This window comes from Protopterus annectens, chromosome 3.part1 (assembly GCF_019279795.1).
Source record: "Protopterus annectens isolate FY-2018-M chromosome 3.part1, PAN1.0, whole genome shotgun sequence".
Lineage (NCBI taxonomy): Eukaryota > Metazoa > Chordata > Ceratodontiformes > Protopteridae > Protopterus > Protopterus annectens.
This window is the reverse complement of record NC_056732.1, coordinates 1,510,548,166-1,510,568,625: the sequence shown is the minus strand read 5'-3', so window position 1 is coordinate 1,510,568,625 and position 20,460 is coordinate 1,510,548,166. Positions and strand designations below refer to the sequence as shown.

The 20,460-nt window shown below is 38.3% G+C and overlaps 1 protein-coding gene across 1 annotated transcript in view; it reads right to left on the bottom strand.

Moving 5' to 3' along the window:
• LOC122797796 (nucleolar transcription factor 1-A-like) overlaps positions 1–20,460 on the bottom strand; it is an 892,813-nt gene that overhangs the window by 439,803 nt on the left and 432,550 nt on the right. Inside the window, exons 8-9 of the mRNA XM_044066317.1 lie at positions 18,551–18,661; positions 7,904–8,031 (exon numbers count right to left, since the gene is read on the bottom strand). Of these exons, the coding sequence (XP_043922252.1) occupies positions 7,904–8,031; positions 18,551–18,661 (239 nt within the window). The remainder of the gene's footprint in view (positions 1–7,903; positions 8,032–18,550; positions 18,662–20,460) is intronic.

Sequence of the window (20,460 nt, the reverse complement as noted above, 5' to 3'; positions counted from 1 at the left end):
ATAATTCAATTAAATGCAGTATAAAAAGGGTGGTGTTTGATATTGTAAATTGTATTCCAGGAGAAGGCGAAGGCCGAGGTACCAGAATTAAAAGAACTTTACAAACGCACAGCAATTGTGTTCCAGTTTTGTATATTTACCCCTCTGCGGTCTGTCAGTGGCTCGAAAGGACCAATTTTTTGTTGGCCAGTTTCTGCTGAAGCGAGGGGGTTGTACTTGTAGGAAATCTTTGACTGTCTGCATAGATTTTGCCTTATCTTCCATTTTCTTTAAAACTTCTTCTGCTTTAACTCCAAAAAGAACATCCTGCTGTAAGGGAGCATCAAGTAGTTTTGCTTTAACATGATCAGGCAGAGTTTGTTCCTTTAACCAAGCATGCCTACGTATAACAGACCCAGTGACAGCTGCTCTGCAGGAGGCCTCCAAAGAATCAAACCCACATTGTAAGGTATGTTTGCCCATCTGCTCAGTGGCGTGCAACAGATCCTGTACTTCTTTCAATTCAGTTTGCTGAGGGAGAGTGGTTATTCTTTGCTTTAACTGAGAGATTAGAAATTGCTGATACTTAAGCATATGAAATTGACAATTCAGTGCCCTCATAGCTAGTGTGGCTGAGGTGTAAATCTTTTTCCCCCGCCTGTCTAGTGCTCTGGAATCCTTCTCAGAAGGTACTGGGTTTTTAGCCATAGAAGCCTTAGCCCCCTTGGGACCCTGGGAGATAGTCTCTGGGTCAGCTACTGGGCTTTTGTAAAGAAATTTGTGGGAATCAGGCACTCTGTAGTATCTGTCAGGCTTAGCCGGAGCAGGAGGTAGAGAGTCTGGGTTGAAACTGGATTCTAAATAGACATCATCCACAATGTCCAAAATTGATGGGATGGCAAGTGGTCTGTGTTGGGGGAGTAAAAGAAACTCTCTGAGCCTTTTCTTTGAATCAGAGTAGTCTTGACCTTCCCAGTGAAAATGTTCCCTCATAGTGTGTAAAGTTTCCCCAAAGGAGTAGTCTTCAGGAGGAGAAGCTGAGGGAATAGAGTCCTCGGCATCAGAATCTTCATAAGGAGAAGGAATAGTCTTGATCCTCAGAGGAGTCTGAAGAAATGGACATTTGCTCAGAGGAAGCAAAATCTTCCTCTTGTCTAGGCTTTTTGTCAGGAGGGGGCTGTGAACCCCTGATTAAAGAAATCAAATCTTCAGCCATTTTGAGCATCTGTTTCTTAGGCATAGGGCCTTGAACAGGAGACTGAAGTGCAGTCCTTTTAGTTTTAGAAGGAGTCTTCGACTTAGAAAACGTTTTAATGGTGAGAGTCGTCGGTCTGAAAATGCCTTCAGAAACTGATGGCGTTTCTGTAGCACCGACGTCTTTTGAAGCAAAGTCGTCGGAAGGGCCTGAAGTAAAAGGCTGCGTCAGCCTGGTACATTCCGTCAAAATTTCCGTAGCGGTCTCGGGTTCCATATCTGCGGTAGTCAGGGGCTGCATCAGTGCCTCACTGAGGACCGGAGACCGGATCAGCCGAGGCCTCGGAATCTGGCTTAGGCCTGGGCTGCCTGTTCTTATCCCTGCGTTTTTTGTGCACGCCGGTAGTCGGTTGCTCCGACGGCATATTTTAGTTAAATTTCCTACCGAAGTAGTGTCGTGCGAAATCAAAGCGTCTTTTAATAGTACGCTTATTAAACCTAGCACAAAACCGACAAGAAGTGACGTTGTGGTCTGGGCCTAGGCAAGGTATGCAATAAGAATGAAAATCCTTATGAGGTATTTGCTTCCCACAAGAAATACAATTGTTAACTTTTTCTGACATCGGTCTGAGGCAAGAAAAGTTTCCCCAACGGGGTACTTAGCTTTATAGAAGACTTCGGTCTGAAATTCGAATTAGAAAATCTCAGGAGTCGGCTGACCGGCACTTGCGAATTGCTTCTGCTTCAGGCACCGCGCGGCAAGAAAGACTGAAGAAAATGGCGTTGACTGCATTATATATACCCCTGGCGCACTGACATCAGGGAAGAGGCGACAGCAACCGACGGCGGACCAAGACTTTGGAATTCCGGCCGACTGCGGGACCGCCCGACGACAGGATAACCCAAATGTGATGACTGCAGCAGGGTAACACGATGAACATCCTCTTGCTGTGAGGCAACAATGCTAACAAGAGTATCCAATTATACTGAGTGAAATTAATATTAATACAAATGGTGGTTCGACCAACAGCAGGCTTTCATGAGTGGCCAAAGCTGTCACCAAATATGTATAAGTACTCTCAGAAATTAAAATATTCTCTAAAAGACCAGCCACAAAGAAAGTTTAAATATATTTAATAATAAAGAAGAAAAGAACACAAATATCTATTTACAGTAAACAGCAGGGTTTTAATCACAGGAAATATTAAAAATAACATAGGTGGGCAGGTTCACACAATTACAGAAAAACAATACTTGACTAATCTCACTATATTTTCCTGACTGATCTAAAGAATTATTACTCCCTGGTTACTTACTACAGCAAGGCAAGATGAAGTAGGTGAGAGATATTTCTTTGTCAGGTTACAAAAGCAGACTGTCTCACCTAAGATCTGATACAGCTTCTGGAAGTCATAAAACAATTTCAAACTCCTACCCTTCCAGAGTAGGGAATTCGTTCACTGCTAAAGACAATACAGAAGGCTTCCTTGTACTTGTTTTTCCAGGCATTTTGTCTCTGGCTGCAATCAGAATTGTAAGATACAATCTTTATGGCCTAAGCCAGGTAATTTAATTTCAAACTATTTTTAAAATTTGAGATTAATCTCTTTTCTTCCAGTGTTACAATATTAATTTCAACAGTTATAATACAGTCTGACATACAGGTGTATTTCTTTTTTCTGTCCAGCAGGACCCATTGTTGGTACATTTTTAACACAAGCAGCTTTACAAATACATTTTTCAACAGAAGCATCTGTACAAATTAGTTTGATATACGAATGACATATAATTCTTTACAAAATTCCAGCTAGCTGTGCTGGCATATGTTACACATTCACCGCCCTACGCCTCCTGGCATGGCTGGCAATATCTCATATCATCACAAGTAGTACCATGAAACCAACTAGAAGGCCACAAGACAACATAAAAATTAAGAAAGTGACAAAGAAAGCCTAACTCTTGGAACAAACAAAGACCAAACAATAATGCCTGGCAAAGGTGTGAACAGATAACCAGGTAGCCAAAGCACAAATGCCCATAATGGAAACACACTTTAAACAAGCCTTGAAAACAGCTACAGTCTAATGGAATGGCCATTAACAGCATAATTTTCCAATGAGCAATTAAGTGGCTGCAATATAATGCACTTGGCAACTGCAAGCTTCTGCTCCACTGGTGCTTATCCTTTTAACCTGTTTTCAGGCTTTGTCGGCACTATTCCCTAATGGCAAAGGGTAACATAGGCAATCATTGAGGTATACTCCTGTTATCTTTTCATTGAATTGTCCCAAAAACATTACAAAAATTATGTCTCCTCAACTAACAATACGTGATAGGTTGATCATGTCCCTCAAACTCCTCCCCTAAGGTCTTTGAGAGAGAGAGAGTTCAAGCTATCCCAGCCCATCCTCTCCACAGAGTGGGGAAAACTGTAGTGAATTGCCTGATCTCATTACTACCAGGGGATATCCATGTCTAACCAAGACCATATAGTCTTAAAAATGCTGCTAACCAAATCAGCATAAACACAGAGTATCCTGGCCACTATCAACCCAACATGTGATGGATTCCATTAAGCAGTAACAGGACATCCATTACGACAGATATTGGTTAGTCTTCAACATGTCCTCCCCAAAAAAGTAACTCTTGCTGCTCACAGAGATCTTTTATTTAACTGAATTAGTATCAAAATGTCTCATGTGAACAACATCTTTAGGGCCTCAACTGGGCCACCTAGTCCTTGCACTTTTTCTAAGCTCCTGGTAGAAAGCTGTAGCCATAGTTCAAAACTAGCCTAATATCATTGCTGGCACATCCTCAATGACTTTATTAAAAGATTTCCAGGCTAAGGTCTATTCATTGTGAAAATGAATCTCCAGCTACGACAGAAAAGGACGAAAAATCATACCACTCAAAAGAGATCATTACCACACCAGTTTCACAAGTATACGGCCATTGTCTTACAACCTCACGTACAACGTGCACACACCTTGCTTAATTACATTTTTTTCCATTTACAGTAACATAGGCACAGTTTAAGGCTCCTACACATAGCACAAACAGAAACCTATAATTCAAAGTGGAAAGTGATGATGATGATGATGATGAAACAGGGTGGGAAGCTCAAGAAAGGAGGAGAGACTGGGATTATGTATGCAAATCCATGTAGAATATTACATTTATAAAGTAGCAAAAAGTATTCTAAGAACTAAGCCAACATAAGAATGGAGAAAGGAGATTCTGCTGATACAGATGACTTCAACTAGGGATACAGAGAATAGGCGAGTGGGGGGCTGGAATTTATTGCAGAAGACTGGTAAAAGAACCAAGGTACTGGGAGCAAATAATTAGAGAGGGAAACATAATAGAATGGTAAGAGGCCAATAAATTGTTTAGACTGCAAGACAGAGAACAACAAAAAGAGGAGGAGAATTAAAAAAAAAAACAAGTGAACTTTGAACAATCCTACAAAGGCAAGCATGGAAGAAGTCCCAAACACAAGTTTTAACTACTAAGCGCTTTAGTTCTTTTTTATTTTCAATAGAACTTCATCAGAGTTAAAACCACCGCTGTGGCGACCCCTAACCGGGAAAAGCCAAAGACAACAACAACAACAACAACAACACAATCCAAGTTTAAAAGAAGTATCAAATGAATCACATGATCATCCCTAACCAATAAAATACTTGACTCTGTTCCCTCTTTTCTTCTTAAAGTTACAGTTTATTTAAAGATGTTCAAGGAATATAACCAAGTACTAACCAATGAGAAATGTTACTCTCTCTGTCTGAAATGGTATAGTGCTGCTGACAAAACATCTAATTTATTTATTTTATTTTTTATTTATTTTACATTTGTTGACTGGGATAGTCCGTCTGGGTGTGAGACCATTTTCAGCAGAGGCCCGGGGAGAAAAGCTCCAATAAAACAAGAACATTGACAGGTACAGTGTCAGTTTTACATAGAATTTAACAGAAATATCTAGAGACAATAAAGTACAATATACAAAGGTGAAAGTTATTAAAATATAGTAAAGTCATGTATATATTACATCTAATATAATTCTTCTAAAGAAAACATATTTCTGTAAATAAAAAAATCATGGCTACTAGGAGCAACAATATTTAAAATCTTTGTGTCATCAAAAACAATTAATGTTTACTATTTCATTAAGACAGGGAAACTTATCTGCCCACAGTCTTATTTACCACCAGGATTCACTGCATTCAAGTAGAACATTGTAACTATCTACAAATTCTTACATACTGACAGCATCTACTATGAAAAACTGGATTTTTTTGAAATTAGTGCATATTAGTGAGTGTTTGGCTAACAAATTACTAGTGTCTTTTTTCTTTAAAACCACTGACAGCTTTCTCACAGTTTTTCCACCATAAAACCCTGGGCAGGAATCACAAAATGCCAAGTAAACTACTCCTTGTGAATCACAATTACATCTGTTTCTTTCCCAAAGGTTTAAATTCAGTGCCTTGATGTGACCGTCAGAAGTTTTGTTAATAAATTGGCAATGCTTATACCTGCCACATTTGCAAGTACCACATGTACTTGTTTCTGATGGTGTAGTTTGATGATGTTCTAGCATGGCTCTCAGGTTATGAATTATTTTGTAGGTAAGCTCTGTCACCAGTAATTTTGGCTAATTCACCATTTCCTAAAATAATTTTCCAGTTGTCTCCAAGTATGTCTCTGATAAGTTGTATGTCACTGGAAATAGGAAGTGGAAAAGCTCTGGTGTATTTAACCAATAAAGTATTTGTGGAAGTCAACTCATCTTCCCTGTTTGCCACAGTCTCTTACTGATTTTTCATCAAAATAGGTTTGGCTTTGTTTGATCTTAGCAGAAATACTTCCTTGATGATACTCATAAGACAGTCAATATTATAGCCTTTTTGGAGAAAAAGCAATTTAAAATATTCTGCTTCTTCCTCAAAAATAATATGTTTACTGATGAGACTACTAAGTCTGATGAATTGTCCTTTTATCACCCCTTTCTTCATATGAAAAGGGTGCTGACATTTCCTGTGCAGGTATTGATTGACAAAGGTCTCTTTTCTGAAAATTTTACTTGCAAATTGAGAAGATCCTTCCTATAGGGAAACTGTGATGTCCAAATAATTGATGGCCTTCCCTATGCCACTCATAGTGAACCGTAGAAATGGAGTACTGGAATTAATGAAGTCAAACAATTGATGCAGTTCTACTTCAGTTCCTTTACATAGAAAAATTAGGTCATCTATACATCTCCTGTAAAAGACTACCTTTTCAAACAATGGGTAAGGTTTGAGATATAACTGTTCCCACCAAGCCATTACCAGGTTAGCAAATATGGGAACTACTCTTGCCCCCATAGTAATGTCTGTTTTTTGTTTATAGTATCTCCCTTGAAACTTGAAAAAGTTGTTTTCTAAAACCACTTCCAACAAGACACAAATAGTGTTTATCATGTTGCTGTCAAAGTCAGAAAACTTGGTAACATAACTTCTAACAAAGTCAAAGCTTGGGTCCGTCTGAATGCAAATGTATAATGAGACTACATCAAATGACACAAAGACACAACCATTGTGGATGTTCCCAATGTCAGTTAGTAGCTCCAACAAGTGCCAAGAGTCTTTTTAGGTAAAATTCAGACATTTGGACAACTGTATTAAGAAGATGGTCGAGAAAGACTAATATTGCCTCTATGTTGTAGTGATCAGCTGCAACTACTGCAGAATGGAGACTGATCTCCGTCCTTGACAGGGAAGGCAGAGTTCAGGCAAAAAGAAAGAAATAGGGGGATCCTAAGTGAAAGACCAGCAGAGGCTACTGTTAAAAAATGAATATTTAGTAAGGCATACAAAATATTGCATGATAACTATAAGAATCAATCACAGGAGGTTATAAAGGATTGAGAAGAGAGATTGGATAAGCAATTCACAAAGAAACAATGGGGGGGGGGTATATGTATTTCTCCCAAATATGCAACAAAGTCTAGATTTAGGACCTTTGTTTGGAAGTGTTTACATAGATATTTTTATACCCCTAGTAGGCTCCAAATATTTTTTCCTCAAGCAGACAGCCAATGTTGGAGGTGTGATGGAGAAGAAACAGTTAACTGGGAACATATTTTCTGGGAACATATTTTCTGAAAGTGTGATTTAATAAAGATGTTTCTTGTCTAAAAAACTGAAAAAAAACATTTTGAACATTCTTTCCATCCTTATCCTTGACCTCTTCCACAATACAAATCAGTCCTTGGAAATACACTACCACACCTCCATATCATCTGCTTTTTCCTGTTCTGCTTAAAAATCTTCAGTCTAGATAACACCACATCACAGACCATGTTTCCATTACTGCCATTTCAAACAAATAAAAGACAGAAGGGAAGCAAAAGTCTCTGACTTTCAATTCTTTACTTGCTTGTTCATTATCTGTCAACTAAGATTCTTTTCTGAATTAATGTCTCAGGCACATGACACGTATCTATTGCCTTTACAGATTAATTTAAATTCTTAGCATAGCAGTTGTTCTGCTCTTCGAGATATTTACCATAAAAACAAATGGATTTTGCAATTTGGCATTTGTGTCATCTTTGCAATATGTTACATTTCTGTACTGAGCTTCCTTAGACCTATTAAAAAAATAGAAAACTGATACTATTTAACATATGATACTTAGGAACAGAATCAGCACAGCTTACAAATTTACATATATGCAAAGTGCTTACGGAGGTGGTTTAGTCGGTCGGCCATCAAACTTGTCCTTCAGCTGTCGTTCTGCTTTGGTAAGTACAGATTTAACTGTTTCTTCTTGATTGGATTCTGGATGTGCATCTAAGTAAGCTCTTAAACTCACCTGATAACAAAAAAGACAAGTCTTATCCACTGACAGGCAGCAAACAATGGCAGCCCTCTCCTATCAGAATCACCTAGAATTAACTCATAACTCACAGTAAGTTTTGACTCTCCTGAACAAGTTCTTTAAATTACAAAAAAATAAAAAAAATAAAAAATGTAGGAATGTAGATCTATACTGCTGCGGCTTACCATCTTGGGCTTGGTCCATTTTAGACCCAAGTACAAACTGCTCTCTGATTTTCACAGAGGGAAATTGAAAGTGAAGACGTGAGCCTTGATGCACCTCTATTTAGTCCAAAGAGCTCTGCTACACTTCATTCTTTCTTTTTTCTTCTGGTGACCCCAATCCCCTTAAGTAATCATCACACCTTCATATCCTATTACCCATTCATTATCAAAGAAGAAGGATTTGACAGCCAAGAATCATGGATGTCATCTAGCAGGGGTTGAGACATTTTAAAGTTCTTAACATCCCCCTTTGGTCAGACAGAAAGGTGCAGTGCCCACTAAGATAAGTCAATGTGGGTGCATATTTCATCATACCTGCAATGCACATTACAACTATTCAATCCTTACTAGACTTGTGCTCTTCACAATCAGTACTGCAGGGAATGCATTTCCAGTCCTTTATCCGGATGAAATTAATGCAGCAGGATTCACCCAACACTTGCGTCCCATATGTATGATGTACTAGCTAAAATAATAACAAAGGTGAGACCAAAATTGACAGATATGTATTAGTGTGGTTTTGTGGATGGGAGGCAAACCTTCTTTTAACTAGTATAGACATAAGCACTTTATAACCATGATTTAAAATTTAAATAGGTCTGAATGAGGCTGGGTTTGACAGGTCTTTAACCTATTTATGTTATATAGCCACCACAGCTAGTGAGGCAGTCACTCAGATAACCATGAGGGTTATTCTGTATTCCCAATGGCACCCTGCCAATGAGAGCTTTCTGAATAGCCTAATCACTCTCCTTGGATGGGGGGGGGGGGGTGAGTGAACTTCATTGCTGCAGTAGCCCACAATATCCTTCCCTTGCAATATGAATACAAGGGCTACCACCCATTAGTGACTTGGTATGCCTAATGCCTCTCCCCTTGGTCAACCTCTGCATTAATGCCCCTCCTCTAGGAGATAGTGGCAGCATTATGTATTGCTGTCTCTGACCTTCCTCGCCCACCCAGGATAGGCCTTTCCATACTCCATATCAGTGCCATCAAGCTCTCATTGTTGAGACAGTAGTTAGGACTTTATCCTTATACACCAACAGTGCTGGCAAGCGACTTTGTATTTTTAACAGTGAGTCAGGTTCCTGTTATCCCACCCCCATTTTAATAGTGGTAAATTCAGGACTGTGTGTTCTTAACCATGTTAGGCTGCTGCCGCCCATCATTTTTTCATTAGAGCTATAGTCAGTCTGCAGAGTGTGTTCTCTACCCCATAATTTCTATAGTGTCTAAAACTGAGTGAAACTTTGACCTGCTATGATATATTGTGCTAAATTAGGCACCAAAGCTACAGGGTGAAGTACTTTATCCAACACAGTTTCAGTTTCTATTTGAGTCATTTGCTAGTCTCTTCTGTCCCCATGAACATGTTACTTCTATCTTCCTTTTGTCATTTACTTTATGTTTACAGAGGTAACACCCCTTAAGGATGACAATGTTACCAGAATTTAATAGCCCTTTTTAATTCCTTCTCATCCACCAATTCCATACATTTGAATAACTTAGAAGAGTTACTGAGATAATACACTGATTCTACTATTTGAATACTTTATCATACTCCATTGGCACAGCTTAATTATCTGCATATTGATTATAAATAACATGTTTGATAGGAGAGCATTTACATTTTCATTACCATCATGTTGGTTAGAAATCAAATTTTGTTAAATACCATACTCATATCACTAACTGCACAATTTTTATAAATGTGCCCCTTTTCTCTCATATAAAGCATATTAATTTAGTTGCTGACAGCATGTGTGTGTGTGTGTGTGTGTGTGTGTGTGTGTGTGTGTGTGTGTGTGTGTGTTTGTTTATACATATCTGCACACTTTTAGTTTCAGACTTACGTTGCTCAGTTTTAACAGTGATTCTTTAGCTAGTAACCTTTCAATTAGCATAATCTGTCAGTACTCTTAGGGTCACTCTAAAAAAAAACAATTCTGGTTCTAACAACAGGTTTATTCTAACAACAGGTTTAATACATGCTTTAACTTAGATGTTTGAGCACTTATCATTTTAAATGTTCAATTTTGACTTTTCATGATTTGCATTGAAGACACACCAGCCCTAGTTACCAATTATTATTATTTTTAGTTTTTTAATGGACCTTAAGTACTTATACTGTAAGCTGTAAGGAAAAACTCTAGCTCTTTCAGACAGAGCTTAATTCTTCTGAGTGGTACCAAAATATGTTTTGCTGTCATACTCCTTAATTAGTTCTTTAGTGACGGGGTAAGCTTTTAGGATGCTCAGTATAGTTGCAATCAGATTAATTTGTTCCTAGATATGAATGTTACACTCCTTCTCCGCAATTTATTATTATATTAATGTCTAATATCTGGTAAATTTATGTATTGTCAAGCATCCTAATTATTACTGTATATGAATGTATCTTACTGACCCTCTAATTATATATATGTAATGTCTTGCACTGGGACCAAACAACGAAATTTCATTCAGCTGGCACTGCTAGTAACATCTGATTGAGAATAATGTTTACTTTGACTTCTGAACGACCATTACCTACTGAACTATATCAGTGATATTTTCCCCATATTTTGCAAAGTTTAACGTTACAAACACAGGACAAAAAAACTGTCTTCACTCTCTTTCCAGGTGGAGTAATTAACTCAAAAAAAGTTCTGAACTTGCAGGCTTTGATACAGAAATGCAAAAATGGTTCTGTTTGATTCCACCACTGCAATGAGTGGCACTCAGCAGAGACAGTGTCTGTAATTTATATGCAGTTTATTTACAGTGCAAAATCTAAAATAAAGCTCAAGTTTAGTGAAAACTAAACACAAGCACACTTTTCTGCTTATACTCCAGTTATGGGGTTGTTAGTCTAGTTTTAAAGTTTCTTAATGAAATGCCAAATTTCCTTACAGTTCTCAGGTATTGCAGTTCTTTGGTCAAGCTGCCTCACACATCAAGAGTTAGGTTCCTGGCACTCCACAAGCGAAGTCACAGCTAAGCTTCAGTACTCTACATGCACATCAAGGTAAACCAGCAAGAAGGCTTCTGGTGCTCCACAGGTACATCAGGATACAACTTTGGTATTCCACAGCTTCTTCTGGTTGTGGATCCCCCAAGAGTCTCCACCCTTGGCCATTAAAAAGCCTTGCGATGATAGGCAAGCATCTTTGTACTTTTTGGCTTATAGGCCTTGCTTTTAACAATACTTCAACAGAAGTGCATACAAACCAAGCTCACTCCACATTATATGGCATATACACAACATCTCAAAAGAACATTTCTAACATCTTAACTATCCACTATGCCACAGCTGTTACTATCGCTGAGAATGTATGCAGAAAGTGTGGATATAAGACAGCAGTTAGATGTGGTATCAGTACACTTGTTATGAATACAAAAGGAAACCACCAAAACTTTGATGACTGAGAGTTATTAGGTGGCTTAAAGGAGAGGTTTCATTTCCCATTGAATAAACTTTTCACTTTGAGGAGCTGTGTTCTGGGATCTCGTTTTGTGTTGCTGGCTTCGAGTTATTGTGGTTTTTGGCGTTTTGGCGTTATTTGGATTAATAGTAGCAGCGAGATGGAGGACACGCCTCCAAAGGAAGTGAGGAGCTCTGATGATGTGGGACAGACCCGTAAGCTCATCGGGCAGCTTACGGAGCTTATCAACATTCTCACACCGCTCAGTCTGTCCATTTTGGGAGCATCGTATAAACAAATCTGCCCTGGTAATTCGTGCAATAGTAATGAGGATATGAGGAACAACTGTCGTAACCAAGGGGAGCTTACTGGCGATAGAGGTGGCGTCGGCGACCCTGGAGATACTTTTCAACCAGAAAATACACCTAACATTTTACAAATCAGCAACCATGGAATTACGGGCAGTAATATGGAAGGAAGCAATAATAAGGGCGTTCCGCCCCCACAAGGTACTGTGTTTTCTGACGATATTAACTATAAAAATACCAAAGACTGGCTGAGGTCTAAACCTCAGTTTAATTTCAACTTTAACCCTCAAAATACACAAAATGGACAGCGGAACTTTAGAGATGGTACCTATAAAAACAAACTGGAACATCTGAAATATTTAATGTTTAAATTTAGAACATTAGAAATTGAGAACGAATATTTAAGGGAATGTATATCTAGGAATATTGTGCCTAAGGGCCTAAGAGTTTTTAAGTTTCCCAACAATGTTGCATATGACACTGAGTACTACAAAAAGTTATGTGAAGTCTTTAACAATTGTGGTCTTGATGTACTTAGGTTAATTATAAAGGAAAATGGTAGAGTGCAGGAAGTTTTACATAAAGATATAGAAATTTTGGACCAGTACATACATAATGATTTACTTTTTGGAATACAAGATGAAAAGAGAAAGTACTATGACATAAGAAAGGACATTGACCAAAAATGTAATGATATAATCAATAGGAAAATAAAAAAAAACTACAAAGGGATGTGAAAGAGTATGAAAATTTAACCTGTTACCCTAAGCCTCGAGGTTTTAGTTACCAACATAGTGATTATCAAAATTACCAAGATAGAAGGGATAACCTTGATATGGAGCCTAACTTGGGGGTACCAGATAATAGGGATGAACCATATCCTGAGTATGATAGGGAATATGACCAAGCCTTTCCCCCTTTAAGGAGGTCTGAAAGGCTACTGAACAGACAAGCCCCTCAATATACAAATTTTCAGAGGAATGGAGGGAGAAGGGGGAGGGGGAGATACTAAATACCCTCCCAACCCACCCTGTTCCAGATAATGATGATACTAATGAGGGACTGATAGTAGCTGTAGGACAATGTCATACATGGGACAGTTTTTCCATTTACAACTTTAGTAAAATTACAATCAAAAAAGAACATTTTACCTTACTTTCCAAAGGTTTAAAATTTATTCCTTTTTGTAAAGGTGATGTTACCAAAAGTATTTTGGATATAAAACTGTTTTTGAGGAAAGTGAACTTCAGTATTTCCCTTCCTAACCTGTATGTTGGCTCTAATGAGGGTTTAAAAAGAAAAAGCACATATAATCCCCCACTTCACCCACAGTTAAAGAACCTGGAGAAAATCCTGGAAGGTGAAATTAGGAAATATAGTAATAGATGTAATAAGGAAGAGAATATAACTAAAAAAGAGAAAGAATTGTTATATGATATGAAACATAATCCTGACATAAGGGTCATGAAACCTGATAAGGGCGGAGGTATCGTCATTATGGATAACATGTTGTATGATAGTAAGATGTATTCCCTGTTATGGGAAGAGGATAGATATGTATCTGCATCTCTAAATGAGATTAATATTTCCTACAATAAGATTGATTTGGATCTTTTCAATATGTTGCAGGAAGAATTAATAGATCATAAAAGTTATCATTTTTTAAAAGTTGATAAACCTAGGATACCCACGATCTTTGGGATCCCAAAAATACATAAAAATAAGGAGGATCCCCCACTCCGCCCTATAGTATCAGCTGAAGGTTCCAAGACGCAAACATTAGCTAAATATGTTGATTCCAAATTAAAACCCATATGGATCAATAAAACCAGTATACTAAAGGATTCATGGGACCTATTAAAATGTCTCAATAAATGTAAGTGGCAGGATAATATTTTATTCATCACAATTGACGTTGTAGATTTATTTTCCTCCATCCCCCATTTGGAAGGCAAAGAAATGTTAGAGGAAATTGTATTTGAATATGAGAATATGACACACAAAGACAAATTAGCAAGTCTATGGCTTATCGACCTTGTTCTAAAATATAATTACATCTATTTCAAAGGTGAGTTTTTCCAACAGATCAAAGGTGTTGCTATGGGGGCAGCCTGTGCCCCCTCCTATGCAAACCTTGTATTAGCAAAATGGGAGGAACAATACATTATAAATTCCGAATACAAATCATCCTGGATTCTCTACAAAAGATTCCTGGATGATATTATAATTTTTTGGACACGAGGGTTAGATAAATTAGATGAATTTATAAAATATATAAACAACACTACCTGTTTTTTAAAATTTACCCACAAAATATCTGAAAACATAATGACATACTTGGATTTGGAAATGTATAAAGTGGGTAGTAAATTTGAAACCAAAATATACAGGAAGGACACCTTCTGCAATTCCTATCTGCACTATCAAAGTGCTCATCCTAAACACTGCAAAAAAAACATTGTTAAAGGACAGTTTGTCCGAGGGAGTAGGATGACTAGTTCAGATATGGACTTTAAGAACGAATGTGATTTATTAGAAAACATGTTCAAAGATAGAGGCTATCCTGTGTCATTTATTAGAGGAATCCGGAAAGAAGTGGAGAAAGGGCGAAAAGATAGATTTGCCCCCCTATATCGCAGTACAGGTACAGATGAAATAAGGGATGAAAGTGAAGGTGGTAAAGACTCAAATTATGAGAAACCCAGAAAGGGTGAGGATTTCACTCGGGCCTTGATCCTTGAATATAATGGGTTGAACAATGAAGTTAGAAAAATATTTTTTAGAGAATGGAATAGATTTACATGCTTAACAGATATAGAAGGCATGGACAATTTTCCTAAAAAGGTTATATACAAGAATTCCCGAAGTTTAGGTAATATTCTAGAAACTAAGTGTGGTAATAGGAAAAGCAATAATAAAATTAAAACAGGTACATATAAATGTGGACGTTGCAGACAGTGTTGTCATGTTTTAAACAAGGAAGGACTCTTCCTAGTGAGTAGGAATAAATGGATATATAGTCCTGATTATTTCAACTGTGAGTCCACAGGTATAATATATTTAGTGGTTTGTGAAAATTGTAACTCCTTCTATATAGGGAAGACGGAGAGAGCTCTCCAAAGAAGGATTTACGAACATATGTACGATATATTGAAGGGTAAAGAAAGCAATGCACTTTATAAACACAGCAAAACATGTAGGGAATATAAATACAAATGTTTAATAATTGAACAAGTTAAAAAAGACATCAGGGGTGGCCCTTGGGAAGACAGAGTGGAATATAGAGAGTTGTGGTGGCAGTTGACCTTGAATTCAGACAAATTTCCAGGGTTAAATGATAAAATTTCTATACTGCCACTACTTAGATTAAGAGCAGCTAAATTATAGGAAAAGGATGTAATAATGGTATTCCACCACCAGATGTCACTAAATATGCACATTTTATATATATTTCTTCATGGATACATACTATATGCATTTCCCCCTTTTAAGACTGAATTTAGTTCATGTCCTATTACATTCATTTTTAATATTGTCATATATACTAGATTTTTAAACATGATTTATAATAATCAGTTTTTATAGTTCATAAATGTACAGATTAAATATTAATTTATTCAAGAAAAGATACCTAATAATCAATTCTTGGTAAATAGCAAGATAGATGAAATAAATATTCCATTTGTGTAAAAACTCTTGAATTTTAAGTATAACATGCATTTTTTAAAGTATTTTTTAATAGTGTTTTTTTATGTCATTTCATCGTACATTTTAACTTTTTGTAACATGTTTTTATTGGACAGTCAAGAAAAAGAATTTGTTTTTAATTCATTAATTGATTAAATGAGTTAATAGATGTTATTATAAAAAGATGAGTTTCAAATGTACTGGTCATCTGATGAAGTCGATTAATTTGACGAAAACGCTGTTTGGTTTATGATTTTAAAGGCGTTAATGGTGGTTTCATTTCCCATTGAATAAACTTTTCACTTTGAGGAGCTGTGTTCTGGGATCTCGTTTTGTGTTGCTGGCTTCGAGTTAAAGGAGAGGTGGCTAAATTAGGAAGAGAAGTAGATAAAAATGTACTATGGGAAAAACACCAAAAGTTAGATTATTATGAGAAGACACTGTGAACACATAGTGCTCTAAAGGTAGTTTCATCAGTATGATATTACATTGTGATAGATAGGTGGTAGGTCAGGCAACAGATTTATTTGCAAAGTACTGCCTACTTTTTTTGAAGAGGATTTATTTAAATTTATCTGAAACTTGTGTATGAGTTTACAGATTTTTGGACAAAAGGGTAAAAATTCACAGAGAAGAGAAACTTGAAAGCAAAAAAAAAAAAAATGATCACTGCAACATAACTTGTTTTGAGATGTTAAGTAAGGGCTGACCCTTCAGCAGGGAGATGAAATGAAGTTATTGGATGGATTTCTTCTAGTGAGGTGTCCTGTTAGGAATGAAAAGGATTCTAGTGTTAGGAGTTTAAAAACCTCGCAAAAGCCTTCGATACAATACCCCACTCGGGCATTATAGATAAGCTCACCAGCTTAAATATAAACCCCTATGTCACTAGATGGGTTGCAAACTGGATCAAGGACAGAACCCACATGGTTAGAATTGCTGGAGCCATGTCAGACTCCAAACTAGTTATAAGTGGCATCCCACAAGGCTCAGTCCTGGGACCTCTCTTGTTCGGTATATATTTCTCAGAGGTACAGGCCAACACGGAAAGACTGTGGCTGACCAAGTTCGCAGATGACTGCAAACTGGGCGCCATAATCGACTCTCCAGCCGACACAAGCATCCTCCAAAAGGGCCTCATAGAAACAAACAACTGGTGCCAGAGCCATGGCCTCAAGCTAAATGCCACAAAGTGTATAGTCATCCCCTTTGGCAAAAACAAAGTGCCCACAAATTACCAAATAGGTGGTAATCCATTAAGTACGGAAGAAGTAATTAGGGACCTGGGGACCCAAGTTGATAGCAATCTCTCATTTGACAACCACGTGGCCAAAGTGGTTAGAAAAACATTTTATATAGCCCACCTAATCATGAAGGGATTCACATCTAGATCAGGGGAGGTCATCATGCCTCTTTACCCATCCCTCATCAGGCCCATATTTGAGTACAATGCCCCTTTTGGGATGTACCTTACCAGACACATGCAGCAACTGGAAAGACCCCAAATGTACCTCACCAAGAGGATCAAAGGGCTCAAACAGATGCCATATGCTGCCCGGTTAAAGAAACTCCAGCTCTACTCAGTGGCATACTGCCTGCTCAGAGGCGATCTGTGCCTGACGTATAAAGCCATGTCCAACCTGGAATTAATGGACATGCTGCACCTCAGAAAATCCAAATCCCATCGAGCTACGCGCTCAAGAGACTTGAACCTCAGCACTGAAATAAATAGGACATGCTGGAGGGACAGCTTCATAACCCAGAGGCTCCCTTCACTCTGGAATAAAATCCCAGTCCAGGTTAGGCAGAGTCTCTCATTGACTCTCTTCAAGAGGAATCTTGATGAGTGGATGGGGGATCGTAGGTTTACCCTGGGTACCACTTCTGTGTCACTGTTAGACAGAGGCACAGTATACTAACCTCGAAAAAGGGCATAGCAAAATTAATTTAAAATTGGTGGCGAAAGTCAAACACACTCTGGCTAGGCTTATAAATGCCCTAGGGCAGATAGCCTAGTATGAACCTATGAACCTATAAAGATGAAGGAGGCAACTTATCTGTTTCACGGGGAGTCCGTTTGCTGTAGACAGCACTAGTGTTCTGCACTGGGGGACTTGTTATGAAATGGCAAACGTGATTAACTGACAGAGACACAAATATGAGTAAACTGTAAAATGCCCTTACCTATTGCTGCTCTCTTTTAAGGTGAAAAGAAGCATGATTTTTTTTCTGGACTAAAACATTAACTTGTTTATCCCTGATTTGGTCTGGTATATGTGGTTATGGAAGTTACGTTTTGGTCTAGACACAAATCCAGATATTTGAATCTGCTGTTGGTATCTAGCTTTTGATAGCTTTGAAAACTAAATATGCTAATATGGTAGGACAGATATGAGTTTTTGATTCATTCCAATGATCATTGCTTTTTGTTGGTTTGTTTAAAAGTGATCTATTAGTTTTGGGCCAGTCTGCTATTGTATTGAGGGCATTGTCTAGCTCATTATTAATGGCTGTATAGGAGGGGCTTGATCTATATGTATATCATACGTAATACTAGGAGGGTGTGAATGTCAGAAAGGATCTTATGCATGAAGATTCAGACTAACAAGCTGAATAATACACAGCCTTGGAGGATGTCTTTTGTAACAAGGGATCCACCTCAGGTTGTTAAGCCTATCTTAACTCTAATGGTCCACTGTGCTACATTGCTTCTAATTTTGACTGCATATGGACAAGGTTGTGGTCTACAAGGCTGAAGGTTTATGTAACTTCTATAAAATGGAGTCTGTTAGGTGTCCTTATTTTTCATAGGCCACATCTCACTCTCTCCTCTCTCTCACACACTTAAAAACATACTCACATTACCCACACTATTCACATTACTTACCTCATAGTCCTTCTGTAACTCCAGTGCCTTGCTAATCCATTTCAAACGTTTCTTATCAGAAAGCTGGGACCACTGCCTGCGAAGGGCTTCCTTCATCTCCTTTGGGCTTACCTAAGAGCAGAGCAGAAAAATGTACAAAAGTGTTTACTGACAGATATGAAGACCATGAAAGCAGACTTCCTTGGTTATCTTTTGCATTTTGAAAGATTGGATGTCATCTCTACTTAAACAAAAATATTACTGTCACAATTTCTCTCAAAAAAGACCCATTTCAGAATAATATCTATAATTTATAGTCCGGGCCTATGCACAACTGAACACTCACTAAACTCAAAGACAGGAAACAACAGGTACATCGAAAATAAAATCAAGATGTGGTGTGTTATCTTTTCCAAGTAAACAGGATTGCGAATGCTACATAAAACATAAAACTAAGCGCAAATCCCGAGCGGTTTACAAAAAAACATCCTGTCATGGGAGTGTGGCCAAAAAGTACAGTTTTGTACCTACCATAAATGTAGATGTTCGAAGATCCACATTGCTGCAGTCCTAACACTTGGGGTAGTCCGCCGTCCCAGTCGGCCCGAATACCAAAGTATAAGGCTGACGTCGGTCAAGGCGCATTAGTCTGACGTCAGGACGTCAGGGTACAAATGCGCATGACCGACGTCATATCCTCAGTCTTTTCTTGCCCCAGATGTCAGAAGACCCTAAAAAGATAAGGCCAAAACCAAAAAACTCCAAACACTCCTGTACCAAATATATGTACAATATATACAAATTTACAAAAGTACAACCCCACCCACACAACCACCCCTAAACACAGACGGGAAGGAGGGAGGGTAAATTGGACTGCAGCAATGTGGATCTTGAACATCTACATTTATGGTAGGTACAAAACTGTACTATGTTCTTCATCTCACATTGCTGCAGTCCTAACACTTGGGTAGAATCCCAAAGCAGAGGTAAGGGAGGCTGGCAAATCATAAAGAAGCAGGAGCTGTCAACATGCCCTGCAAAATAGCCGTGGCAAAACCAGCCCTAGATTTAGAGTAGAGAGGAAGGTGGTAATGCTTAGAGAAAGTATGCACTGAACTCCAAGTAGCTGCCTCCAAAATATCCTTAGTTGCCACCCCTTAGAAATGCTGTTGAAGTGGCAGTAGCCCTAGTGGAATGAGGCCTAATCCCAGCTGGAATCTCCTTGCCATGATGGGAATAACAAAATGCAATGCAAAACCCAATCCACTTAGAAATAGTTTGTTTTGACACAGGCTTGCCCTGAGAACTCAAAGCAAAAGAAACAAACAACTGCTGAGACTGCCTAAAATCCTTAGTCCTGCTTAAATAATAACGCAACTGCCTGTGTACATCTAAAGTGTGCAAAATCTTTTCCCCCTTATTTTGGGGATCTGCATAAAAAGTAGGCAAATGAATAGTTTGGTTTAAAGCCACACTAGAGACCACCTTAGGTTCATAGGTTCATAGGTTCATACTAGGCTATCTGCCCGAGGGCATTTACAAGCCTAGCCCATAGTTTTGTGGCTTACGCCACCCCTTTAGTATGGGGAACTATGCCCATTATTTTGCTGTGCCTCTGTTGAGCAGTGACACTGAGGTAATCCCTGGGGTATATCTGCGATCTCCCATCCATTGGTCAAGATTTCTCTTGAACAAGGCCAGCGAGGTGCTCTGCCTCACATATACCGGGATTTTATTCCACAGCATAGGGAGTCTTTGGGTGATGAATCTATCCCTCCAGCGTGTCCTATTAATAGCCGTGTCGAGGTTTAAGTCTCCCGCCCTTGTGGCTCTGACGGATCTAGATTTTTTGAGGTGAAGCATATTCATCAAATCTGGGTTTGACATGGCCTTGTATGTTAGGCAAAGGTCACCTCTGAGCAAGCGGTGCG